This window comes from Hippopotamus amphibius, chromosome 2, assembly GCF_030028045.1.
Source record: "Hippopotamus amphibius kiboko isolate mHipAmp2 chromosome 2, mHipAmp2.hap2, whole genome shotgun sequence".
Taxonomy (NCBI): domain Eukaryota; kingdom Metazoa; phylum Chordata; class Mammalia; order Artiodactyla; family Hippopotamidae; genus Hippopotamus; species Hippopotamus amphibius.
In genome coordinates this window covers 68807910-68835620 of record NC_080187.1, presented here as the reverse complement: position 1 = coordinate 68835620, position 27711 = coordinate 68807910, and the positions used below count along the sequence as shown (strand labels likewise).

The following is a 27711-nucleotide window of genomic DNA, read 5'->3' as shown; positions in this document are numbered from 1 at the left end:
ATATCCACAATAAGCAGTTAAGGAATACACAAAACAAACAGATATAAAATATATATGATACTGAAAATGGTAATTGTGAGGAGAGAAGAGTACAAATCAGGGTTGTTAAAATACATCTGAAATTAAGAGATCACCAACCTAAAATAAACATGTATGTAAATATACTGCTATATATAAACCTCATGGTAAAAACAAAACAAAAATCTATACTAGATACATACACAAAAGAGCAAGGAATCTAAACATAACACTAAAGACAGTCATCAAATCATAGGGGAAGGGAACAAAGAAAAGAAACAAAAAAACCTAAAAAACAACTCCAAAACAATTAACAAAATGGCAATAAGTACATAAATATCAATAATTACTTTAAATATAGAATAAATGCTCGAGTCAAAAGACAGAGAACAGCTGAATGGATGCAAAAACAAGACCTGTATATATGCACCTACAAGAGACTCACGTCACATCCAAAGACATACACAGACTGAAAGTGAGGGGATGGAAAAAGGTATTCCATGCAAATTGAAATCAAAAGAAAGCCAGGGTAGCAAAATTGTGTGAGACAAAATAGATTTTAAAACAGAGACCGTGACAAGAGACAAAGAAGAACATTACATAATGATCAAGGGATCAATCCAAGAAGAAAATATAACAATTACAAATACATATGCACCCTAAGCACAAAAGGCAAATATTAACAGACATAAAGGAAGAAATCAACAATAACACAATATTAGTAGGGGACTTTAACACCCACTTACATCAAAGGACAGATCATCCAGACAGAAAATCAATAAGATAACACTGCCCTTAAATGACACATAACATATCAGATGAACTTAACAGATATATAGAGAACACTGTCCAAAAGCAGCAGATAACACACTCTTTTCAACTGCATATGGAACATTCTCCAGGATAGATCACATGCTAGGCCACAAAAACAGGCCTCAGTAAATTTAAGAAAATTGAAATCATATCAGCCATCTTTTTTGACCACAATGCTATGAGACTGCAAAAAATATATACATATATAAACACATGGAGGCTAAACAATATGCTCTTAGATAATCAATGAGTCACTGAAGAAATAAAGAAAATATCCGGAGACAAATGAAAACAAAAATACAATAAATCCAAAATCTATAGGATGCAGCAAAAGCAGTTCTAAGAGGGAATTTTAAAGTGATACAGCTTACCTCAGAAAACAAGAAAAATTCCAAATAAACAACTTAACTTTAAACCAAAAAAAAAAAAAAAAAGAAAGGAAAACAACCTAACCTTACACCTAAAGGAAGACGAACAAATGAAACCCAAAGTTAGTAGAAGGAAAGAAATCATACAGATCAAAAATTAATAAAATGGAGGTTAAAAAAAACAATAGAAAAGATCAGTGAAACTAAAAGTTGGTTCTTTGAAAAAATAAACAAAATTGATAAACTTTTAGCCAGATTCAGCAGGAAAAAAGAAGGCCCAAATCAATAAAAATCAGAAATAAAAAGGGAGAATTTATAAGCAACATTACAGAAATAAAAATAATCATACAAGGGCTTCCCTGGTGGCACAGTGGTTAAGAATCCACCTGCCAATCCAGGGGACACAGACTCGATCCCTGGGCTGGGAAGATCCCACATGCAGTGGAGCAACTAAGCCCGTGTACCACAACTACTGAGCCTGTGCTCTAGAGCCCACAAACCACAACTACTGAGCCCAAGCACCGCAACTACTTTAGCCTGCACGCCTAGAGCCCATGCTCTGCAACAAGAGAAGCCACCACAATGAGAAACCCTTGCACCGCAATGAAGAGTAGCCCCCACTCAGCACAACTAGAGAAAGCCCATGCACAGCAACGAAGACCCAATGCAACCAAAAATCAATCACTCAATCAACCTTTAAAAAAAATAATCATAAGAGATATGTCAATAAAACATACAAACTAAAAGAAATGGACAAATTTTTAAAAATGTACAGTCTCCCAAGACTGAACCAGGAAGAAATAGAAAACACAAACAGAGCAATTACCCATAATGAAATTGAATCAGTAATTTAAAAACTCCCCAAAAACAAAAGTCCTGGACCAGATAGCTTCACAGGTGAATTTCACCAAACATTTAAAGAAGAGCTAACACCTATCCTTCTCAAACTATTCCAAAAAGTTGCTGAGGAGGGAATAGTTCTGAATTCACTCCACAAGGCTAGCATCACCCTGACACCAGAATCAGACAAAGAGATCACAAAAAAAGAAAATTATAACCTAATATCACTGATGAACATAGATGCAATAATCCTCAACAAATTACCAGCAAACTGAATCCAACAATATGTTAAAAGGATTGTATACCATAATCAAGTGGGATTTATCTCAGGGGTGCAAGGATGGTTCAATACCCACCAACCAATCAATGTGACACACCACATTAACAAATTGAAGAATAAAACCCATATGATCATCTCAATAGATGCAGGAAAAGCTTTTGACAGAATTCAACACCCATTTGATAAAATCTCTACAGGAAGTGGGTATAGAGGGAACACACCTCAACATAATAAAGGCCATATATTATTAACCCACAGCTAACATCATACTCAATGTTGAAAAGCTGAAAGCATTTCCTCTAAGATCAGAAACAAGACAAGGATGCCCACTCTCCTCACTTTCATTCAACATAATATCAGAAGACCTAGCCACAGTTATCAGACAATAAAAAGTAATAAAAGGAATGCAAATTGGAAAAAAAGAAAGTAAAACTGTCATTATGTGCAGATGACATGACATTATATGTAGAAAATTCTAAAGATGCCACCAAGAAACTACTAACACTCCTTAATGAATTCAGTAAAGTTGCAGGATTCAAAATTAATATACAGAAATCTGTTGCATTTCTATACACCAACAATGAACTATCAGAAAGAGAAATTAAGGAAGCAATTCCATTTACTGTCACATCAAAAAAGAATAAAATACCTAGGAATAAACCTACCTAAGGAAGTAAAAGACCTGTACTTGGAAAACAGTAAGACACTGGTGAAACTGAAGAAGATGCAGATGGAGAGATATATCATGTTCATGGATTGGAAGAATCAATATTGTTAAAATAACCATACTACCCAAGGCAATTTACAGGCTGAATGTAATCCCTATCAAAATACCAATGGCATTATTCACTGAACTAGGTCAAATAAATTTAAACTTTGTATGGAAACACAAAAGACCCTGAATAGACAAAACAATCTTGAGAAAGAACAATGGAGCTGGAGGCACCATGCTCCCTGACTTCAGATTACACTACAAAGCTTCAGTAATCAAAACAGTATGATATTGGCACAAACATGGATACACAGATCAATGGAACAGATAGGGAGCCCAGAAATAAGCATGTACCCCAATATTCACATTATTTACAATAGCCAAGATATGGAAGCAACCTAACTACCCACTGAATGGATAAAGAAGATGTGATGTGCACACACACACACACACACAATGAAGTACTACTCAGTCATAAAAAAGAATAAAATTTTGCTGTTTACAACAATATGGATGAACCAGGAGGGTGTTAGGCTCAGTGAAATAAGTCAGACAGAGAAAGACAAATACTGTAATGTTATCACATATATGTGGAATATAAAAAAATAAAACAAACTAATGAACATAAAAAAGAAGCAGAATCACAGATATTGTGAACAAACTAGGTTACCAGTGGGGAGAGGGAAGGTGGGAGGGGCAAGATAGGGGCAGGGGATTAAGAGGTACAAAGTACTATGTATGAAACAATTAAGCTACAAGGATGTTGTACAACACAAGGAATATAGCCAATATTTTTAATAACTATATAGATTATAATTTATAAAAATTTTGAATCACTATGTAGTACACCTAAAATTAACATATTATAAATCAACTATATCTCAAAAAAAAAACCCTAAATGCTTGATCATCAAACAAAAAGAAATTTAAGCAAATAAACTAGAAGTTAGAAACAGAAAAAAATCAACCTGCAGGGAGAACAAGGGAGAAATTAATAAATTGGAAAAAAAAAATTTTTAAAGGAAATAATGAATAAAACTAAAAACCAGGTTTTTAAAATAGTAAAATAAGACAAATTATGTTTTAAACACACACACACACTAAGGAAAGCAAACAAGGGGACATGTAAGTACACATACTACAGATATCACACAGAAATCTCTGCTAGTGAATTTTTAAAATCTAAATGTCACCTGTGTAAGAAAAAATAAATTATCAAGACTGCTTCAGTAAAAAATAGAAAACTAGACTGTATGGAATTACATAAAACTGAAAAAGTTACCCAGATGCTCCCTCTCCCACCCAAAAAGAGGCACAGAATCAGACTGCTTTAGAGGTGCATTATTTCTTGAATAATTTATTCTGAATATTATTCTGAGTAATTTTATCAAGTACTCCTAAATTTCCATTTCATTAAACTTATAGAATAATGTGGGAGAAACTGGATGTCTTATATTGTGTTAGATCTTGCCACTTAGGAACATATAAATGCTGTATAAACTGCTCCAGAACACTGGGTGGGAAAATAAAAGCTTTTCATTTAAGTGTTCAAGGTCAGCATTAGCCTGCTTCCAAAACTAGACAAAGATAGCCCTCCAATAAGGAAACTGTCTTGTCTAACTTATGACCAATGATGTAAAAACCTTTAAACAAAATACTAACAAATCCAAAATATTTGTATTAAAGATTAATTCACATGGCAAAAGAGACTAATTTCTGAAACTCAAGGATAGTTCACTATTAGGAACACTATTAAATGATTATAATATAGCACATTAACAGGCCATAGCATTATATGGTCACACTGATAAATGCAAAAAGTGAAATAAAACATTTTTGATTTTTAAAAACTCTGTAAAAATAGAAATTCTTTAGTATAAGAAAGAATATGTATCTCAAAATGAGCTAACATATATGGGATAAATACTAGCAGGATTTCCCTGGCGGTCCAGTGGTTAAGACTTCACACCCCCAATGCAGGGGGCACAGGTTCAATCCCTGGTCAGGGAACTAAGATCTCGCGTGCCATGTGGTGAGGCCATACACACACATAAACACACACACACACACACACACACACACACACACAGAGCATTCACATTAGATTCAAAATCAAACAAGGATGCCCAAAGTCTCCTTTTAGTTGAAACAATCTCAAACTCCTATCCAAAAGCAATGAAACAGTGAAACATATACAATATAACTAGGAATAAGGAGAAATTCTAGGGACCTATCAAGAAAATTCAAAGTATCAACTGAGAAACTATGAGAACTAATAAGAAAGCTCCGTAAAGAGTTTTATTTTCAAGTAAACATAAAAATCCTTAGCTTTCTTAATTAAAAATAATAAAAAGCTTGAAAAAGGGAAAAGTACTCTTCTACAACAGAAAAAATATACATAAAATATTTAAAAATGAAGGTACACTTAAGAAATGTATGGAACTTACAAAAAGAAAACTAAAAACTTTAAGTGAGAGCATAAAAAACTTGAGTAAACAAATACACACACCATGTTCCTAAGTGGCAAGATCTAACACAATCTAAGAAATCCAATTTCTCCCACATTATTCTATAAGTTTAATGAAATGTAAATTTAGGGGTACTTGATAAAATTACTCAGAATAATATTCAGAATAAATTATTCAGGAAAAATAAAGTTAGAAAAAGTTGTTAAATTGTTTTTGAAAAAGACTACAGGATATTAAACTAAATTTATAAAGTCAAAATAATTTTAAAAACAAAATGGTACTAGAGGAACAACGATGTTACACAAGACTGAAAGGTCAGAATAATTAAAATCAAGTGGTGCTAGAGCAACACACAGCCCCCAAACAAATGCTAGTGTATCATATGGGCCACAGCTTTTGAGTTGTGGTGTTTCAAACCAAAAGAGACACATAATATGACTAACAGGTCAGAATAATTTGACCCAAATTCAGAAAGTAAGAAATTATGAGTAAGCAATAGTGATACCTTAAATCAGTTTCTAATCTGTTTTTTTTTTTCCTAAATTCACTGTTGTCTATAACAATTACAACAGAGCAACAATGTACAATGTCTTCTGAGTGATGTTCCCTACCCTGTTTTAACTAGCAGGTCAGGAATAGAGCTGCAAATGAGTTATAAATGTAAATGTCTGACAGCCCAATGAATTCATCAACAACATTTTAAAACTCTTTTGAGAAAGAATGAGCTCAGCTATAGCTGGTTATCTGCAAATGATAGGATTAAGTTAGATCCTAATTCACAGAATATCCAAAATAAATCCTGGATGGATGAAGTTAAATAAAAACACTTAAATCATACTGTCAAATGCACTTCAAAGGGGCTGAACTAATTCAACACTCCCACCAACGCTGTAAGGACCCATTTTCCCTACTCTTCACCAACATAAGTTCATTTTCTTTGAGAAATTCTACTTGGAGGAATTTATGACAAAACATAATCAGAAACATACACAAAAATAAATAATTAAGGATATCTATTGCAACACAGCTTATAATTTTGAAATGTTGAAAAAGACAAATTCTCAACAATCTGTTATCATTTAAATAATTACTGTATATTACTCAACAGAATATTATAGAAACATTAGTAATGATGTTGCTGAAAACATGTAATGGCATGGGGAAATATTTTTACAATATATCATGTAATTTAAAAATATAGTTTACAAATGAGTTTTCATATTGTGATCTGAAATCTATAAAAGGGTAAAACTGAACTTTAAAATTGTGTGAATGTGAATAAGTTTAAGGATGGATAACCAAATGTTAAACAGCGGATTTTTTCTTCTCTTTCCTTCTTAGAGATTCCTCTAAAGTGTACTTTACACCAAATTCCTTAGTTTGGACAGTGGATCCCATAAGATCCACTGTTTCATAATCGGGAAAAAAAAAAACCAAACACATTTACAGCTGGCAGACAAAGAAATTCCAAATCTGTTAATTTGTACCTACATTATTATACACACAAATATCTAGTACAATAATGTTGATCTCAGTAGTATTCAAAACAGAAAATAATTAGAGGGACTTCTAATGTGGTCCAGTGGTAAAGGATCAGTCTTCCAATGCAGGGGACACGGGTTTGATCCCTGGTTAGGGAGCTAAGATCCCACATGCCATGGGGCAACTAAGCCTGTGCCGACACAAGTACTGAGCTCTTGTGCCTCAATGAGAGAGCCTGCTTACCATAAACTACAGAGCCCACGTGCCCTAGAGCCCAAGCGCCACAACTAGAGAGAAGAAAAACCAGCACGCTGCAACTAGAGAGAAGCCTGCACTGCAACAAAGAGTCCGTGTGCCACGACGAAAGATCCCGCATGCCTCAAAGAAGATTCAATGTGCTGCAACTAAGACCTGACACAGCCAAAAAATAAATTACTTAATTTAAAAAGAAAAAGAAAATAATTGGAAACTACTTAAGTTGTAATAGGTTCAATAAATATTGTAATCATTTCATGATACAAGTCAAATCATTATACTGCACACTTTAAACTTATACAGTGCTGTAGGTCACTTATATCTCAATAAAACCGGAAGGAAAAAACAACTTGGAAGTCCAATGAAAGAATGTTTGGATGAAGGAGTTACAGAACTTCCATAGGATGTCCATTAAACTCTGCTTCAGATGGATATTTAACTAATCAGAAAAATATTGACAATATAATGTTTGGTTAAAATATAGACTGTGAAACTGTGTGGGTTATGAGCATTATTTTTTTAATAAATACATAACTATATGTACAGAGAAATCATATATTGCATTATTTGAAAAGCTGGAAAGCAATGAGAAACATTAAAATAAGCTTCTCTGGATGACATCCTGTTGATGGTTTTAATTTTCTTCTTAACATTCTGTTTTCCAAATTCTCCACAAAGTGAGTTTGGAAAAGATGATATACATACAAGAATACCCAGAGGGCAAGGGGTAAGGAGGAGGGGAGACTTAAAAACTAAAGCAGCCATCTGTCTCACTGCTTTTAGTTTTACAGAATTTTATTCATTTTAAAATTAAAGTGATACTAAAGGAAGAAATTATTTATCACACAGAAGTATAGTTTTTTAATAGAGAAGTATTGCTATGAAATATGTACTTTTAATTATAAGAATTAAAATATTTTAATGAAGCTTGAAGTAGTAAGAGTAATATTTTATAAAAGTGAATAAATATAGTTAGTAAAAATGTCATCTACCTATAGCACTAGTATTTGAAAATTATATTCCCTATCATTTCAGGAATAAATATGCCTTTATATTTTACACATAGGGAGCACCCAAAATATAAATACAATTACATTTAATTAATTGTCCTTTACTCCTCTAAAATATTATGTTAGCATTATACTTATAAGTTAAACAGTGAAAACACAAGAGTCTTTATTTATTTTGGTATTATTTTGAATGATTTTCAACTAAGGCAATTTTTAAAATTATGTGAAGTTTTAAGGTCAACAAGTGTTTCTAAAAAATATGACATTCAATGATTAGCAGTTAAAAGAGAAAAAGAACATGAAATAGATTTTATCAAGAATATTCATATCACTATTCATACAAATCAATTTAACCACTGAATCCTTAGTCAAAATATACATATTTAAACAGATTACTTAAATATTTTCAAAACTTTAAGAAATGTTTATAACTAAACCAGATATTACTCAACCTAATCTTCCTATAGTTATTACATTAAATTAGTGACTCTGACTAAAGCTTTATCATATACATGTGAAGTAATTATCTGGAGGATACAATTTTCTTCTATTTTTTTTTAAGAACTTTTATTGAGATATAATTGACATACAATAAGCTGCCTATATTTAAGGGTACAATTTGGTATTTTTTTTTCTTATTAGTAATGTATATATGACAATCCCAATCTCCCAATTCATCCCACCCCAACCCCTTTCACCCTGCTTTCTCCCCTTGGTGTCCATATGTTTGTTCTCTATATCTGTGTCTCTATTTCTGCCTTGCAAACGGGTTGATTTGTACCATTATTCTACAGTCCACATATATGTGTTAATATATGATATTTGTTTTTCTCTTTCAGACTCACTTCACTCTGTATGACAGTCTCTAGGTCCATCTATGTCTCTACAAATGTCCCAGTTTCATTCCTTTTTACAGCTGAGAAATATTCCATTGTATATAGGTACCACATCTTCTTTATTCATTCGTCTGTTGATAGACATTTAGGTTACTTCCATGATCTGCCTATTGTAAATAGTGTTGCAATGAACACTGGGGTGCATGTGGTTTTTTGAATTATGGTGTTCTCTGGGTATATGCCCAGTAGTGGGATTGCTGGGTCATACGGTAATTCCATTTTTAGTTTTTCAAGGAACCTCCACACTGTTCTCCATAGTGGCTGTATCAATTTACATTCCCATCAACAGTGCGAGAGGGTTCCCTTTTCTGCACACCCTCTCCAGCATTTACTGTTTGTAGATTTTCTGATGATGCCCATTCTAACTGATGTGAGATGATACCTCTTTGTAGTTTTGATTTGCATTTCTCTAATAATGAGTGATGTTGAGCAGCTTTTCAAGTGCCTCTTGGCCATCTGTCTTGTTTGGAGAAATGGCTATATAGGTCTTCTGCCCATTTTTTCATTGGGTTCTTTTTTTTGTTTTGGGTTTTTTTTTTTTTGATATTGAGCTGCATGAAGTGTTTATATATTTTGGAGATTAATCCTTTGTCTGTTGATTCATTTGCAAATATTTTCTCCCATTCTGAGGGTTGTCTCTTCATCTTGTTTATAGTTTCCTTTGCTGTGCAAAAGCTTTTAAGTTTCATTTGGTCCCACTTATTTATTTTTGTTTTTATTTCCATTACTCTAGGAGGTGGGTCAAAAAAGATCTTGCTGTGAGTGTTCTTCCTATGTTTTCCTCTAGGAGTTCTATAGTGTCTGGCCTTACATTTAGCTCTTTAATCCATTTTGAGTTTACTCTTGTGTATGGTGTTACGGAGTATTCTAATTTCATTCTTTTACATGTAGCTGTCCAGTTTTCCCAGCACCACTTATTGAAGAGGTTGTATTTTCTCCATTGTATACCCTTGCCTCCTTTGTCATAGATTAGTTGACCACAGTTTATCTCTGGCCTTTCTATCCTGTTTCATTGATCTGTATTTCTGTTTTTGTGCCATTACCATATTGTCTTGATTATTGTACCTTTGTAGTATAGTCTGAAGTCAGGGAGTCTGATTCCTCCAGCTCCATTATTTTCCCTCAGGATTGCTTTGGCTATTCGGGGTCTTTTGTGTCTTCATACAAATTTTAGGATTTTTTGTTTTAGTTCTGTAAAAAATGCCATTGGTAACTTGATAGGGATTGCACTGAATCTGTAGGTTGCTTTGGGTAGTATCGTCATTTTCACAATGTTGATTCTTCCAATCCAAGAACATGGTATATCTCTCCATCTGTTTGTGTCACCTTTGATTTCTTTCATCAGTGTCTTATAGTTTTCTGAGTACAGGTCTCTTACCTCCTTAGTTAGGTTTATTCCTAGGTATTTTATTTTTTTCATTGCAATGATTAATGGGATTGTTTCCTTAATTTCTCTTTCTGATCTTTCATTGTTAGTGTATAGGAATGCAAGAGATTTTTGTGTGTTAATGTTGTATCCTACAATTTTACCAAATTCACTGATTAGCTCAAGCAGTTTTCTGATGGCATCTTTAGGATTTTCTATGTATAGTATCGTGTCATCTGCAAACAGTGACAAATTTCTTTTCCAACTTGGATTCCTTCTATTTCTTTTTCTTCTCTGATCACTGTGGCAAGAATTTCCAAAACTATGTTGAACAGTAGTGGCAAGAGTGGACATCCTTGTCTTGTTCCTGATCTCAGAGGGAATGTTTCAATTTTTCACCACTGAGAATAATGTTTCCTGTGGGTTTGTCATATATGGCCTTTGGAGTATACAATTTTCAATTTTCCATATAAATGATGACAATTGGGAACCTCTTCAATTCTTGAAACTTTCAATTTTCAGAAATGGCGTCTTAGAGAGTATCATCATGTTCATGCTTTTAACAACTTAGAACATTTATTTGTAACAGATAATATAGCATCTCATGTCTTCGCTGTTTAAGTTTTTCAAACTTTACAACAAATGATTGAGACCTTTGAGAAACTGTAACTTGTTTTACATAATATATCTGTTTTTCCTCAATTCCCAATGTAAGTGGGATTTTTATATACCAGAAAAAAAATTATTTTTTACTCAAAAATTACTATCATCAGATAAAATACTCAAAACTTGATATTTTCAATTACCATATTAAGTTTATACAATTATATTATCTTCCACTGAAATAATATTTGACTATAAAATCCTGATGCCTTAGCAAATCACCCTAAGTTTTACATTTATTAAAGTACTAAGTACAAAGCCTTAAATGAGGCTATAAATTTAATTTTTTTGCTAGTACAACCCCAGAGTTTTTAAAAATTGCCTCAGAAGGAAAACAGTAGAGAAAACCAATGAAACAAAAAGTTGGTTCTTTAAAAACATCAACAAAACAGACAAAAAAAAAATAAAGACAAGGCACAAGTTACTATTATCAGGAATGAAATAGAGGGTATCACTAGAGACCCTGCAGACATCAAAAGGACAGTAAGAAAATACTATGAACAACTTTACACACACATTTGAAAATTTAGAAGAAACTGATCAATTCCTAAAAAGCACAAACTACCCTAACTCACTCAAGTGAAATAGATAATCTGAATAGTCCTAAAACTATCAATATTAAAGAAATTTACTTTATAATTTTAAAGACTACCAAATAAGAAATCTCCAGGCCCAGATGATTTCACTGGAGCATTCTACCAAACATTTAAGAATTAATACCAAATCTATTCCTGTTGGAGGAAAGGCTGTAAAAAGGAACTAGGCTGGATTATTGTTTCCACTGCATATATTGTTATTCAACATTAAAAACAATCCACCCTTTGGGGGAAAAAAAAGAATTAATACCACATCTACACAAGCTCTTCCACAAAATAAGAGGAAGGAATATTTCTCAATTCATTTTATGAGGTCAGTATTACCGTGATATGCCAAAACCAGATACAAAAAAAACAAAAAAGAAAGAAAGAAAGAAAGAGAGAGAGAGAGAAAGAAAGAAAGAAAGAAAGAAAGAAAGAAAGAAAGAAAGAAAGAAAGAAAGAAAGAAAGAAAGAAAAAGAAAGAAAGGAAACTATAGCTTAATATACCTCCTGAATATAAATACAAAAATTCTTAACAAAATATTAGCAATTATACAAAATGACGAAGTAGTGTTTATTTCAGATAGAAAAGGCTGGTTCAATATTCAAAAATCGATCAATGTAATACACCATACTAACAGGCTAAAGAAGAAAAACCACATGATCAGATCGACTGATGCAGGAAAAGCAGGTGTCAAAATTCAATACCCATTCATAACAAAAGGAAACTTCTTCAACTAGATTTAAAAATTTATAGAAAACTACAGCTAACATTATACTGAATGGTGAACTATAAAGGAGTAGCACAGGCTTGGTGGTGATGGAAGAATTCTGTATCCTGGTTGTGGTGACCATTACAAGAATCTACAAATGTAATAAAATGGCATAGAATCATGCACCCACAGTGTGCCAATGTCAAACCCTGGCCTTGGTATTCTAGTACAGTTATGTAAGATGTAACCATTAGAGGAAATACGGTGAAGAGAAAATGGAAGCTTTATGCAACTTCTACAATACTTTAACTTTTTATGAATCTACTCAAAATAAACAGTTAAAAAGAGATTGCTTAATGCAACTCTCTTCTGGATGATTAGACTTTATTAAAAACTTGATTTTAGACAGGATGCATAATAAATCTTTAGTTGTATTCAATTTAGATGAAATCAGCCTCAGTTATTACATTTTAAAGGGCTTGCTTTTATAAGGATAATGCTTTTCACCAACAAAGCAAAGCTTAGTTTATGTCAAATCTTGCATAAATAACTGAATTTTGAGAACTGGAGAAAACAAAAGAACACTGAAACTTTTAAAAAAACATCAGTAATTTTTTAAAAACTTATATCCTATAGTTATGATGCCTGCATGCCCTCTAAATTGGGAAGGAAAGTTGTCTTACCATAATTAAATTGACTGTTGGACTTTTCACAGTTAATGATGTTGAACCTATAAGCAACACTTGGTCGCATTCCACTGACTTCAAAGTAAAACCACTGATGATAATGATTGCTATTTATATCTGAGTTCAGAATAAGGTCATATTCATTTCTGAAAAGAGAAAACAAACAAATTTCATGAAAATTAGGAAAATATCTGTACACATACAAAATGAGAAAAATTTTAATGACTTACTTTCTGATTTGAATTACTTTGCGCAGATTCCCAGATTCAAATTTGGAGTTAAACTTCAAAATATCTCCTTCTTCTGGAGTGAGATAACTAAATAAAATTTTAGAGTAAGAATAATAAAACACATTGTATTTAAACAAGTGAGAAAAAAATAAAACACACTACAGATTAAAAATACACCTTTATTGCTACCTCACCCTCCTCATTATTTTTAAACCAAAGAACAAAACCAACACAGGCAAAATACAAACCAGCGAATATTTACAAAAAATTTATGATTACAAGTAGAGATTTGTTCCCACATTTAGAGTTAATGTTAATCACAAAAATCTTTGCCTCACTGAATGCCATTTCTAAATACTAACAATCTTACAGAAAAGACCAGACTTATTTTTTAAAGTGTATATGACCTGAATTGAGCACCAATAATTCTAATAAACTATGCAAGTGAAACTATTATTTTAAATTTAGAGAGCTGCATTATCTATTATCTTATATAATTAGCACTAAAAAGGTGACGGTATTATCCTCATTTTACATATTCATAACTTTAGCAAGTATTTATCGAGATCCTACTAGGTGCCAGGTACTGCTTTAGTTATCTATCTCCCTGACTGAATACAAATTCTTGCTCTTCTGCAGCTTACATTCTAATGGGGAAAATAAAGACTCCAAGAAGATCAACGGTTTTGTGCAGTCACTTCAGTTAGAAAGGGCACTGGTATGCTGCACTCAGGGCTCTTGAGGGTCTGTTTTAACACATCTGTCTGGTCTGACACAGAATTATAAACGTTGAAATGACTAAGAAATTATGAGTAAGGGGGATTTGTTTTTCATTTTTGAGGATATCATTTCAAATTCAGTCATTAGTGCTGACATCACACCCTAACTCTTAACAAAAATCGTTTTAAAATGTTTTATTTCTTCCAAAATAAGACTACTGAAATATGAAATTTCCCAAAATATTAGAATGTTAAGATAGAGGGAAAACCCACTTGCAGGCTGATTAAATTTCTCATTTGAGGGGACAAATGATTAAATAGTAGTCACATTCATCATTTTTCACTGTCATTTATTTACTTATATTTAAATCATAAAGTGCGATGGTACCAGTGATAATCCTAAATTGGAAGTTACAGTAAAACATCAAGTATCACAAACAAATGACTTCGAAGCTCAGGCAAATAATTTCAAGGACTGAAGCAGACTGTAAACAGTCAGGGACAAAAGAGAGAAGTGAGGACTGTGGAGAATTAGGAAGCATATGTTCCTTCTACAGGGGATGGTAATTTGTTGTCCTAAGGAAATGAAGGCTCAGTACTACAGGACAAAATTGCAGCATTCACGTGAAATCTCCACTCTCTTAAGTGGAGGTAATTTCAGTTTTTAAAGACAAAGCATCAGTTTGTGACCTTTCCCTTATTAAACCTATTAAAAGCCCACCTAAGAACAAACAAAAACTTGTGATATATTCAATTTAAGTAAATAAACATGATTTATATTACCATTACATCTCTGCTAAAAGATGAAAACATAGTAAGGGATAACTAGGTGGAAGTTAACGATATTTTTTTGTCTTTTAAAAGAACACTGAAACTTTACAGTAAGAATAAAACCAACGAAAGTAAAACAAACAAACAAAAATCATACTTACTTTGGGTTATCTAAGTCATATACCACTCGATCTATGATATCACTCTGATGTATTAGCCTCTCAATATCTTGGGCAATTTTTGTCCTGAAATCATAAAAAAGAAGTTTGACCAAAATTCATTATTATATGCCAAGGCACAACTTTCTCCCAAGTAAGTTTTGGATAATAAATACAAAATGATAAAAAAAAAATTCTTAAAATAAAAATGATCATTCCTCTACATATTTTGTGTACCAAAAAAAAAACATCAATACATAACAAGACAAAAGCCAGTATTTTAAAAGTCTGAGTTACAGAAAAAGCTACAAGGCCAATAGTTGTTTATTTTTTTTACATCTTGAATGTCTATTATGCTTTTCTACATAGAAATTCTTAATCTAGCAGTTATACCGTTAAGCATAATTTATTGTTAGTTTTTATTTTACAAAAAATAAGTCATCACTGACAAAGCAGTCTATCAAGAAAAAAACCTAGCATGAAAGGATTATGATATAAATCCTTGATTTAGAGTCAATGTCATAACTTTCAAATGTCAAATTCTTCCTAAAGAAACAAACTTTTAAAAAGCTATTAATTATAATAATAAACAAATCCAAAATTTCTATCAACCAGATCTTCAACAATGAAAGAGATGGCACTTATACTCAGATATATCATACCAAAAAATAAAGAGTGTTCAAGTATGGTGAATGACTAAATACATCCATTTGTCAAAATAATTTATTAAATATTAAGGTTGATATGTATCACAAATGTGCAAAAAATTAATACTTAGAGAAGTTTGGGATTTTCCTTAAGGAAAATGGTATTAAAAGGCTGATACAATTGCTCAGTTCTACAGCAACGTTTCATAATGTAAAACAAGGTAAAAAAGCTCAACAGCTACAGAGCCAGCAGGTGATATACCTGAGGAGCCCAGCTGCACAGCGCTGTGGAAAACTGGGGAGCACAGGCTCTGTCTAAAAACAACCGAATGTTGCCAGGTAGGAAACAGAGGTTAAGGTTGTCATATCAATTTTCCGAGAAACACCAGAAACTTGGATCTCTGTGTGGTATCTCTCAAATGCTAAATATTGTCATTCAGTTAAAAAACAGAAACAAACAAACAAACAAAAAACCCTATGCATGTGTAGCTAAAATCATGAGGCAGTTGAATATGGCCTATAGGCCACTGGTTTTCAACCTCTGACACTGTATTTTACGAGATATAACTCCCCATTTATATTAGACTTAGATTAGACCTAAAACTAATACCTGAGGGAAATCTTGCCCTGCCTTCAGACCTCATTAATAAGGAGGAAAAATAGTCTTCTATTCATACATTTGTGTTCAGCAGCACTTCTTTCATAAAAGGATATCAATCCTTCCTTCCTTTACCTCAGTTACCTATTAAAATATATGGCTCAGTCAAAACAAAACAATAAATGTTTTCTAGGTATCCTTGGGGGACTATAACCTCAAACCTACTGATATTCATCACCAAAGGCCTGGCTCAGAGGAAAATAATTTGTGCAAGGTAGTCTGAAAAGTGTGCAGTCCATTCAGTCCAGTAAATACTCAAAAGTTTACCTGATATATGGTCATCACTAAAATTGTACTTTTGTTAAGTTTCAACTGATACAGAACAACATTATGAGAAACAACTTAGCACACCTCACTGCTACATTTATTTTACCATAAGGATATTACGGGATATGTTGTTCATTACATAGTCCTCTCTGAGGACCCGCAGAAGATATTCTTCATGAGATGGTATAACCACGTATACATGATCACTATGTATGAGTGACTGAACAGAACAGGCTCATGACGAACACCAGGCTGACTCTTGGCTCTACCATTTATTAGCAGTGTGACCTTGTATAAGTTACTCAAGTATCAGCATAGTTTTAACATATTCTTCCATAAAATTAGAGATATAATAGTAATTTCCTCATAGAGCAGTTATACCATTAGATTACATAATTTATAAGCATATATACACTGCATACAAAGTGCTTTTTACTTATTTCTGTGTCTGATGCATAAAAAACACTCAATATGAAAGTTTTCCACTACTGTTGCTCCTACTAATACTTCTACTATTATCTCCATTCCAGAAGTACTTAAACCATTCTAAACAAGATATAAAGAAGTTCAAGGTTTTCCTTTCCTTATTTTGCTTTTCCCACAATTCCTTCACCTACTTTTTAATTTTAAATGTCTCAACAGGTAATATATTGACATGGTACAAAAATCAAATACTACATAAAAGTGTAAAATGAAGACTCTCACTTTCAACACAGCCTACATCCTTCATTTATCCAGTTAACCACTTTTACTACTCACCTTCCACAAGCACCTTGATTATTTTATTTAATAATACATCTTGTAGCTCTTCCCATCACTGTACAGAGATCTTTTTGTTTTTTAATCACTGCAAAGTATTCACAGATATACCATAATTTACTTAACTAGTCTCTGACTGATGGGCATTTGAGTTGCTTCCAATCTCAAACAATGCTACAATGAAAAACTTTGAACATAGATACGCAAATTACGTGTATATGTACATATATATCATATATATATTTTATAAATTTTCAGATGTGGGATTAATGTGTCAAAGAAATTTAATTTTGATAGACTCTGTCAGACTGCCCTCCACAAGTTTTATCAATTGAAAATCCCACCATCAATGTATGCAAGAGCCTGTTTCTCTATAGCCTCATCAACAGAATGTACTGTTAAGCTTCCACATTTTAGCCAATTTTTGATATGTGGGAAATGGTATCTCAGTACATTTTAATTTGCATGGTGGGGTGGAGGGGTGGGAGGGCGGTCCAAGAGGGAGGGGATGTATGTATCCATATAGCTGATTCACTTCCTTGTACAGCAGAAACTAACACAACATTGTAAAGCAATTATACTCCAATTTTAAAAAGTCTCATTTTGAATGAAGCTGAACATATTTCTGAGGTTAAGAGTCACCATGTTTCTTTGACGTTTTTTTCATTTTATTTTGATGAAAGTATTTTTCTAAAATACCTTAAATACTTTTTAAAACAAGGTAACATGAATTACATTTTATACTAAAATATGTATCATTATAGAATACAGCTAGGCAATTTTCCTAAAACATATAGAAAATCAATGTGAAGCAAATTGAAATGCTAATAATAGTTGTTACCTCTGGGGAATGGGGCAAAGAGTGACCTTTCTTCTTTCTACTTTTTCTCATGTTCTAATTTTATGGAATATAAAAACAAGGAAAATGCACCAAAATGCTAAGCATACTTTAAACTAAGAGATGTTTCATTTTAATTTTTGATCCAACTTAAACAAAAAATATGGATTTCAAGTAATCATCAGTATGTATTTACAATAATTTTTTAAATGTCAATCCAGATTGAGATATGAATATTAAAATGGATTTTTCCCCTTCCAAATGAGGTGAAGAGATCTTTAATGAAATTTTATTCATTCATTGTACTTTTTTTTAAAAAGATCAGTGATTACATACAAGAAAGATTATCATAAAGTAGAAATTCAAAATGACAAAAAGATATTTTCACTGATCATTATAAGGAATCTAATGCTTCCTTTTTCTGAAAATGATAAAATAGTAAATTCTCATTAATTTTGACATTAGTCATTTACAATGTTACTGCACTCAGAGAGGGAATGAGCTACAAGTTGACAAATAATTTACAAAATGTCTATCATCTGCTCAAAAAATAAGTTACAGAAGATGAAGCAAATAAGCAAACTAGAATCAATACTCTCAATGTATTTCAAAAAAAAAAAGAAGCACTTCTGTGTATTTTAGAAATACCTATTACCTGGCATATATTTGCTATTTTATTACAGATACAGAACCATAAAGCCTTCAGACTACCTAGCTACAAGGGTCAGCAAACTTTTCCTATAAAGGTTAGATAGTAAATATTTTAGGCTTTGCAAGGCACATGGTCTCTGTCACTACTATTCAACCCTGCCACTGTGATGAAAACACAGCTACAGATAGTACATAAACAAATAGGGATGGCTCTGTTCCAATAAAATTTTATTTAGGGACACAAATATGAATTTCATATAATTTTCATGTGTTACAAAATACTATTTTTCTTCAGATTTTTTCGAGCCATTTAAACATATAAAAACAATTCTTAGCCTGTGAGTCGAAGATAAATAGGCAATGAGCTGTATTTGACTTGTGGGCCATAGTTTGCTAACCATGATTTAGATGAATGACTAACTTTCTGGATCATGACCTTCAAGAAATACATTAAAAAACAAAAAAAAGGGGGCTTCCTAGGTGGCGCAGTGGTTAAGAATCCACCTGCCAATGCAGAGGTCATGGGTTCGATCCCAGCTCCAGGAAGATCCCACATGCCGCGGAGTAACTAAGCCCGTGTGCCAAAAAAGAAAAAAAAAAACAAAAACAAAAAAAACTCACAGCCCTACATACACATGCATGCACGCAAGCGCATGCACGTGCACACATACATACACGTACACACACACACACACACACACACAGAGCTGAAACAAAGGGTTTATAAAACAATACTTGGCTGTACTACATGTGACACACTGTTATTTTCTCTTTCAATACTGGCCGCTAATGGACATCAACCCACAGTTTGAAAAACAGTGATCTGCTTTTAGTTAAGAAAATTGGTATCTGGAGAAACAGTTAATTGCTCAGACATACACACACAAAGTCAGTGGGAGAGCCTAGTCTAGAATCCATGTTCAGAGTATCCTGACCTGTCAAAATGCCTCACCAAAGTCAAGTCCAACTGTCCAAGTATTGCTGCTACATACAGGCATTTGTTCTTCTAGCCTCAAACTAATGTCACTTGAAGGAACAAATAATTCTGAAGAGTTTTATACCTATTATTCAAAAATGATGGGAGAAAAGATGCTTTGACACATTGCATCTCTGTACATCAGGGCGACACTGCCTACCACAAATTCCACATAAATACTCGACAAATATTTGCAGACAAAGTACATAAAATACGGAGGAAAAGAGTAACGACCTTCAAATCTCAGAATACTGCTGTCTAATATGTATTCATAATTCATAAACATTTTAAGTATATATTTTTTGCATTAGTTATACCTAAAGCAATGAACATTACTGGGGAAAATCCTATACACCTAAATAAACAGAATCATATTGTTCTGTTTCATTGAAATAGAGTTATATTCCTGCCTCACATCAAATATCTGAAACCCATGGAAATTATGACAAATAAAATAAAAGGTAGCAACAAATCAGAAGGCAAAAAAATATTTATCAAGGTCTTAAGAAGCAGTGGGGTAATAAATCTTTGAAACTTCCAGGAGACATGGATCACTTAACCCTCCAAGGCATCATAGGGTCCTATTTTTCTCATTGTAAATTTTCCGAGTGAACACAGGAAACCAGGTTGTAAATCATTGGGTTTTCTGTGTTTTCACTTCCTTGAGCTCCACCTCCTTTGCGCTTTAACTTGCACCAACACACCCACCTTTAAAACACATATCCCAACTCTCAGTGATCTTTTTATCCTTCATCATGCTGTTTAGTACCAAAATTATATCTTAAAGCTTTGGTTTGAAAAACATACAGACGCCATGGTACATTACCCTGTGTAGAGAGGCAATAAAAAAGTCAATTACTTCAGGAAAAAAATCTGAAGGTGGCTTAATATACTCAAGATGTCGAACTTCTAATCTGTAGATTAGATGCATAAAGCAATTGCAGTGTCTGTGCTTCAGGAATGGGGTGAAAGAATTCATCATATATATGAAGAGAGAGGGAAGGGCTGAGAAATGCCACAGTAATTCCAGTCTGCATAAACTCCTCCTCTACCAGGAAAGGCATAGTCCTAGGGAGACAGCAAGTAGAGTGTGACACTGTGGGTGGAATAATTCTCTCTGAAAGACCCAGCCAGGCAATGACAAAGCCCAACACTAGAAAAAGCTGCTCAAAGAGGACAGAGGCCACCAGAGCTGAGGGGGTAGCTCCCAAATGGCAGCACAGACATTTTGAGGACCCACAGAATAGGCGTAACAGCTACTTGTGGCCATCATACATTTATTTGCAATACAGCTACACTTAATTAAAACAAGTTTCTTTACTCATCAATATCAATAAATGTCTCAACTGAAAAGGTGATCTAATGTTAATCAGAGGCTCCACTTGGCAGGAATTTCTGTCTTTTATTAGCACAAATGGGTAACATACTTAAATAAGAGTCCAGATTGAGAAAAGCTTTCATAACATAAAGTCTATGAGGGGAAATAATAAGGAGCCTTGGTAGTTAAAATTAAGGCTGAGAATCAGAGACCTATATAACGGCTATAGCTCAATTCCACAATCTTCCTCCCTTCTAATCTTACTTCAGATATTATAGGCTAATAAGGAAAATTAAAACTTTCAGACTGAGGCAATTTAATGAGGAAACTTACTCTCAGGGTCTAAAGAACACTTAAAGTTCAGGAATTGCCTTCTGTAGTCAAGATGACATCTTTGACTTTCGAGAGAGAGAGCCTAAGTGGTGATGCTGCAAAGGAGAAACATCTAGTTGCTGACTGATTCTGACTCATGCCAGGCATGTCCATTCAGGTCCTTCAAAAAGCAAATGCCAGACACAATCATAATCTCTTGCAGCCAACTGTGCAAGGGATCTATTAGGGGAAACACATATGAAAAACGAAAGGGAGAGGGAACAGTAGTAGGTGTGAAAGGCCTTTGGGTCTGTTCAAAAAGCAGATTTTACCCCTGGGAAGAGACAGAACACTGAGTAGGAGAGCCTCACACTGCAGTGCAGCTCTGCGAACGTCTCACCATGCCAACAGGAAGCCGGAGAGCAAATACTGCCTGTGAGCAGATCCCCATCATGTCAGCCAATGGCTGAAGCAATGCAGAGAGGACATGGCCTCAGCAGTAATGCTGCAAGAGATCCCCAAAATACAGCGGCTGAAGGCTGTGGGCAGCTACAAGCCTCACAGCAGGCTCTCTCAGGAAGGGAGAGATGAGAGACTCATCGCCACGGCTGCCACAGCCCACCTTGTGCTGTGTGGGTCCACTTCCCCACCCATATGTGGAGAGCAGCTGCTCCACAGTTCCTGTGGGCCTCTCCTAAGGAGACACTTAGAAGAAAAACACAAGCAGGACAAATGTCGTCCCCAACACTGCAATTATTCTCAGGGCTGCAACGCATCTCCATCCTCCAATATCTATCCAAATTCCCTTCCCCCTCACTTATCACCTTTACAGGTCTTCGTAGCTGATGTGATTAAGTGACCTGAACATTCCTTAGGTGTCTGAGCCCCTGGCAATCATATCATCCTCATTCCATGGTGACTGTAACGTGTCCACTCACACAAAATTAGTGGATCACTTGCCTGCCACCCAGAGCCAATCTGCTGCTGTTGTATAGAAGCAATCCTACCTCCTTTAGCTGATCTGGGTCCTATCTGCTGGTCCTAGACACAAGACACTAAAGCCTGGCAACCACAGCTTGCAGTCAAATCATGCCCTTGCTATGTCCCCTGTGGAAACATTACACCCACTTTGGGACTAGGACTACAAACCTGCAGAGCTCAGAGGTGCAGGGACATACACCTGCACACAGTTCCCCAGGGGGACGCTGTGAACTACAATAAGTACGACTACTTCTGTTTCCACCTCCTGCTTCCCAGACCCATGTAGTCTTTCTCCTGGGAATACAGAACCAAATGGAAGTTTCTAATTTAGTGCCTATACTGCATCCTGAAAGATGGCGGCCCATCCTTGCAGAGTACTTCCCTGAGTTGGAGCTTCATCTGTGCCCTCTGAAGGCCACTCCAGCACTCCAAGAGGCCTGATGCCTCTGGATGATGCAGCCTGTGATACAACCAGCGGATGACAAGGCACAGGCCCATCCCCTCCATCACCTCCCACACTCCACATTTCCCAGCAAAATCAGTCCCTTGTTCTGATGCTGTGTTGTATGAGATTCCATATCAAGGAGTAAACTGGTAGCATTAAACATATACTAAGCTGCCATGTAAAACTGATTAATTATATTACTTGCTAAATGTAAAAAATAAATAAGATAGAGCTGTTGCCTTAAAGGAGCTCATAGTCTAAGGAGAATCAAATACCCACAGCAAGGTCTTCCTGCCAGTACATACCATACTCATAACAAGAACAGGTAAATGTTCTCAGGTACTGGGTAAGCACCATCACAAACCCTTAATCATAATCACCGAAAATACTCAAGTTGCACCAAAAATGTATTTATATGCCCAATATTCACTAGTTGGCAACAGTTAATACTAACCGTAATTTCTAAAATTAATTGGAAAATATGAACAGACCAATCACAAGTATGGAACTTGAGACTGTGATTAAAAATCTCCCAACAGACAAAAGCCCAAGTCCAGATGGCTTCACAGGCAAATTCTAGCAAACATTTAGAGAAGAGCTAACACCTACTCTTCTCAAACTCTTCCAAAATATAGCAGAAGGAGGAACACTCCCAAACTCATTCTACAAGGCCACCATCACCCTGATACCAAAACCAGACAAAAAAGTCACAAAAAAAGAAAATTACAGGCCAATATCACTGATGAATATAGGTGCAAAAATCCTCAACAAAATACTAGCTAACAGAATCCAACAGCACATTACAAAGATCATACACCATGATCAAGTGGGGTTTATCCCTGGAATGCAAGGATTCTTCAACATACACAAATCAATCAATGTGATCCACCATATTAACAAATTGAAGGATAAAACCAGATGACAATCTCAACAGATGCAGAAAAAGCTTTTGACAACATTCAACATCCATGTATGATAAAAACTCTCAAGCAAGTGGGGAGAGAAGGAAATTACCTCAACATAATCAAAGCCATACATGACAAACCAACAGCCAACATCATTCTAAATAATGAAAAACTAAAAGCATTCCTTCCAAGAACTGGAACAAGACAAGGGTGCCCATTCTTACCACTATCACTCAACATAGTTTTGGAAGTTTTAGCCACAACAATCAGAGAAGAAAATGAAATAAAAGGAATCCAAATTGGAAAAGAAGAAATAAAATTGTCACTCTTTGCAGATGACATGATATTATACAGAGAAAACCCTAAAGACTCTACCAGAAAACTGCTAGCACTACTTAGTAAAGTAGTAGGATACAAAATTAATGCACAGAAATCTCTTGCATTCCTATACACTAATAATGAAAAAGCAGAAAGAGAAATTAAGGAAACTCTCCCATTTACTATTGCAACAAAAAGAAGAAAATACCTAGGAATAAACCTGCCTAAGGAGGCAAAAGACCTGTATACAGAAAACTATAAGACACTGATGAAAGAAATCAAAGACATACAAACAGATGGAGGGACATACCATGTTCTTGGATTGGAAGAATCAACATTGTGAAATTGACTATCCTACCCAAAGCAATTTACAGATTCAATGCAATCCCTATCAAATTACCAATGGCATTTTTCACAGAACTAGAAAAAGAAATTTTATGATTTGTATGGAGACACAAAAGACCCCGAAGAGCCAAAGCAATCTTGAGAAGGAAAGACAGAGCTGGAGGAATCAGGCCCCCTGATTTCAAACTATACTACAAGGCTACAGTGCTCAAGACAGTATGATACTGGCACAAAAACAGAAATGTAGATCAATGGAACAGAATAGAGAGCCCAGAGATAAACCCATGCACATATAGGCACCTTATCTTTGACAAAGGAGGCAAGAATATACAATGGAAAAAAGACAGCCTCTTCAATAAGTGGAGCTGGGAAAACTGGACAGCTACATATCAAAGAATGAAATTAGAACACTTCCTAACACCATACACAAAAAGAAACTCCAAATGGATTAAAGACCTAAATGCAAGGCCAGACACTATGAAACTCCTAGAGGAAAACATAAGCAGAACACTCTATGATATCCATCAAAGCAAGATCCTTTTTGACCCACCTCCCAGAATTATGGAAATAAAATCAAAAATAAACAAATGGGACCTCATGAAACTTAAAAGCTTTTGCACAGTGAAAGAAACCATAAACAAGACAAGAAGACGACCCTCAGAATGGGAGAAAACGTTTGCCAACGAAACAACTGACAAAGGATTAATCTCCAAAATAGACAAGCAGCTCATGCAGCTCAATATCAAAAAAGCAAATAACCCAATCCAAAAGTGGGCAGAAGATCTAAATAGACATTTCTCCAAAGAAGACATGCAGATGGCTAATAAACACATGAAAAGATGCTCAACATCACTAATCACTGGAGAAATACAACTCAAAGCCACAATGAGGTATCACCTCACACTGGTCAGAATGGCCATCATCAAAAAATCTAGAAACAATAAATGCTGGAGAGGGTGTGGAGAAAGGGGAACCCTCCTGCACTGTTGGTGGGCATGTAAAATGGTAAAGCCACTATGGAAAACAGCATGGAAGTTCCTTAAAGAACTAAAAATAGAACTACTATATGACCCAACAATCCCACTCTTGGGCATATACCTTGAGAAAACAATAATCCAAAAAGATACATGTATCACAGTGTTCACTGCAGCACTATTTACAATAGCCAGGACATGGAAGCAACCTAAATGCCCATTGACAGATGAATGGATAAAGAAGATGTGGCACATATATACAGTGGAATATTACTCAGCCATAGAAAGGAATGAAATTGAATTATTGTAGTGAGGTGGATGGACCTAGAGTCTGTCATACAGAGTGAGGTAAGCCAGAATGAGAAAAACAAATACCATATGCTAACGCATATATATGGAATCTAAAAAAATGGTACTGATGAACCCAGTGACAGGGCAAGAATAAAGATGCAGATGTAGAGAACGGACTTGAGGACACGGGGGCAGGGGGCATGAAGGAGAAGCTGGGACGAAGTGAGAGAGTAGCATTGACATATATACATTACCCAATGTAAAATAGATAGCTAGTGGGAAGCTGCTACATAACACAGGGAGATCAACTCGATGATGGGTGATGACTTAGAGGGGTGGGATAGGGAGGGTGGGAAGGAGTCATGGGAGGGAGGGAATATGAGGATCTATGTATAAATACAGCTGATTCACTTTGTTGTACAGCAGAAACTGGCACAACAGTGTAAAGCAATTATATTCCAATAAAGAGCTTAAAAAATTAAATTAAATTAAATTAATTGGCAATATTTAGTAAGTTCAGTTCTATGAATCCCAAATTTTTATACTGTATATTTCCAATTCCAAATTTTACAACAAAATAATGCTGTCCATATTGCTATCTTTAGATTATATATTTAAATCAAGTTCAAATAATACTCAAATTACTAAATTAACATATATTACTAATATAACATTTATTTAAAGGTTACTGAATAATATTTTTATATTTTCAGAATCATTCTAAATAGAAAATTTCTAAATTGTCCCATGTTCAGGTTTATTATGCTGGCTTCATTTGAAGAAGTACTGAACTTAGAAAAGAAAGTGAATCCACATAGACAATTTCAAAACAATGCAAAATTTCCAAAGCAGGATAAAAAAATGACACTACCTTTTTTTTTCTTTTGCTAGGCAAGTAGATTTATTAATACAGGACGCTTGTGAGGGATACGAGCAGGCAGGCAAGGGTCTCTGCCGACACTAACTTTAATTCTGAGTAATTTTCTTCCTAAATACCCAAAGCAGTTTTTTTCACTATGCCCCACCTTTTGAAAATGGTCTTGTTTATAAGGAAAAGGAAATCTGCAACTCACCTTTGTACACCATAAGGCCTTTCCAAAATAGGCTCTTTGAATGGAGGAGGAATATGACCAAAATAATCAGGATAAGCCACCTCTGAATATTCTGGGACAGACTTTGTACTTTTCACAATCTCAATATAAAGATCTGAGTCGTGGAGTGTTGGTCCCTCAGGGACTTCAACTGATGCTTGTTCCACTGATGAAGTAGACTCAGTGTCTTCATCATCCTCAGTTTCGACTCCGGTACAGCAAAGCTTGCCTAGCTGAACTGTTCGTCCCTCAAACAAAACATTCCCACAAGTAGCCACATGGGAACATGCTTTAGTGCATGTAAGGACAGGGACAGGGAGACTGCAGTCGTTCTTCATTCCTGCAGTAAAACCCAGGGCTGTTTGAGAAGGAATATTCTGCAATGTAATTCGGTCCAAGGCCTTCACAATATCATTGTTTACGCCATGGCCTGATGAAATAGTTCTATTTTGATCACCTAGCTGCTGCTGTAATGTTCTGTCATTATCTTTAATGTCTTCTTTTGCCAGATCCGCACAGGCAGGTTTCTTATTATCTTCATCTCCTTTAGGAGCCACAGCTGCCTTCATTACAACTCCTTTTCTTAAATTGCCTGAATTCCCAGATGCTTCCTCTCCTGCCGTGGGAACAACGATAGGACCACGCACTTTTCCCTCAAATACAAAAGGCTTTGGTTCTTTGGAGATTAAATCATAGTCCTTTGAAAATAAAAAATATATTTAATCTTTTATATGTAAATATTAACGCACTAACAAAACTAAGATCATATTCATTTTACGTACTGATTCAGAAACCTAGCATATGAAATTTTTAAAGATGGATAAAACAGTGTATATTTTAATTTTGCTAATAAAAGACAAAACATTTCACCAGCACAAAATTCATTACACTGATTTTACTTTTTCTATT

The 27711-nt window shown here is 34.6% G+C and overlaps 1 protein-coding gene across 5 annotated transcripts in view; it reads right to left on the bottom strand.

Annotated features, from left to right (window-relative positions):
• Window positions 1–27711, bottom strand: part of AGTPBP1 (ATP/GTP binding carboxypeptidase 1) — a 184798-nt gene that overhangs the window by 52292 nt on the left and 104795 nt on the right. For all 5 annotated transcript variants that reach the window (XM_057722059.1, XM_057722060.1, XM_057722062.1 and 2 more), the window contains 4 exons: window positions 26785–27500; window positions 15030–15113; window positions 13379–13465; window positions 13146–13294 (listed from right to left, as the gene is read on the bottom strand). In XM_057722059.1, the coding sequence (XP_057578042.1) occupies window positions 13146–13294; window positions 13379–13465; window positions 15030–15113; window positions 26785–27500 (1036 nt within the window). The remainder of the gene's footprint in view (window positions 1–13145; window positions 13295–13378; window positions 13466–15029; window positions 15114–26784; window positions 27501–27711) is intronic.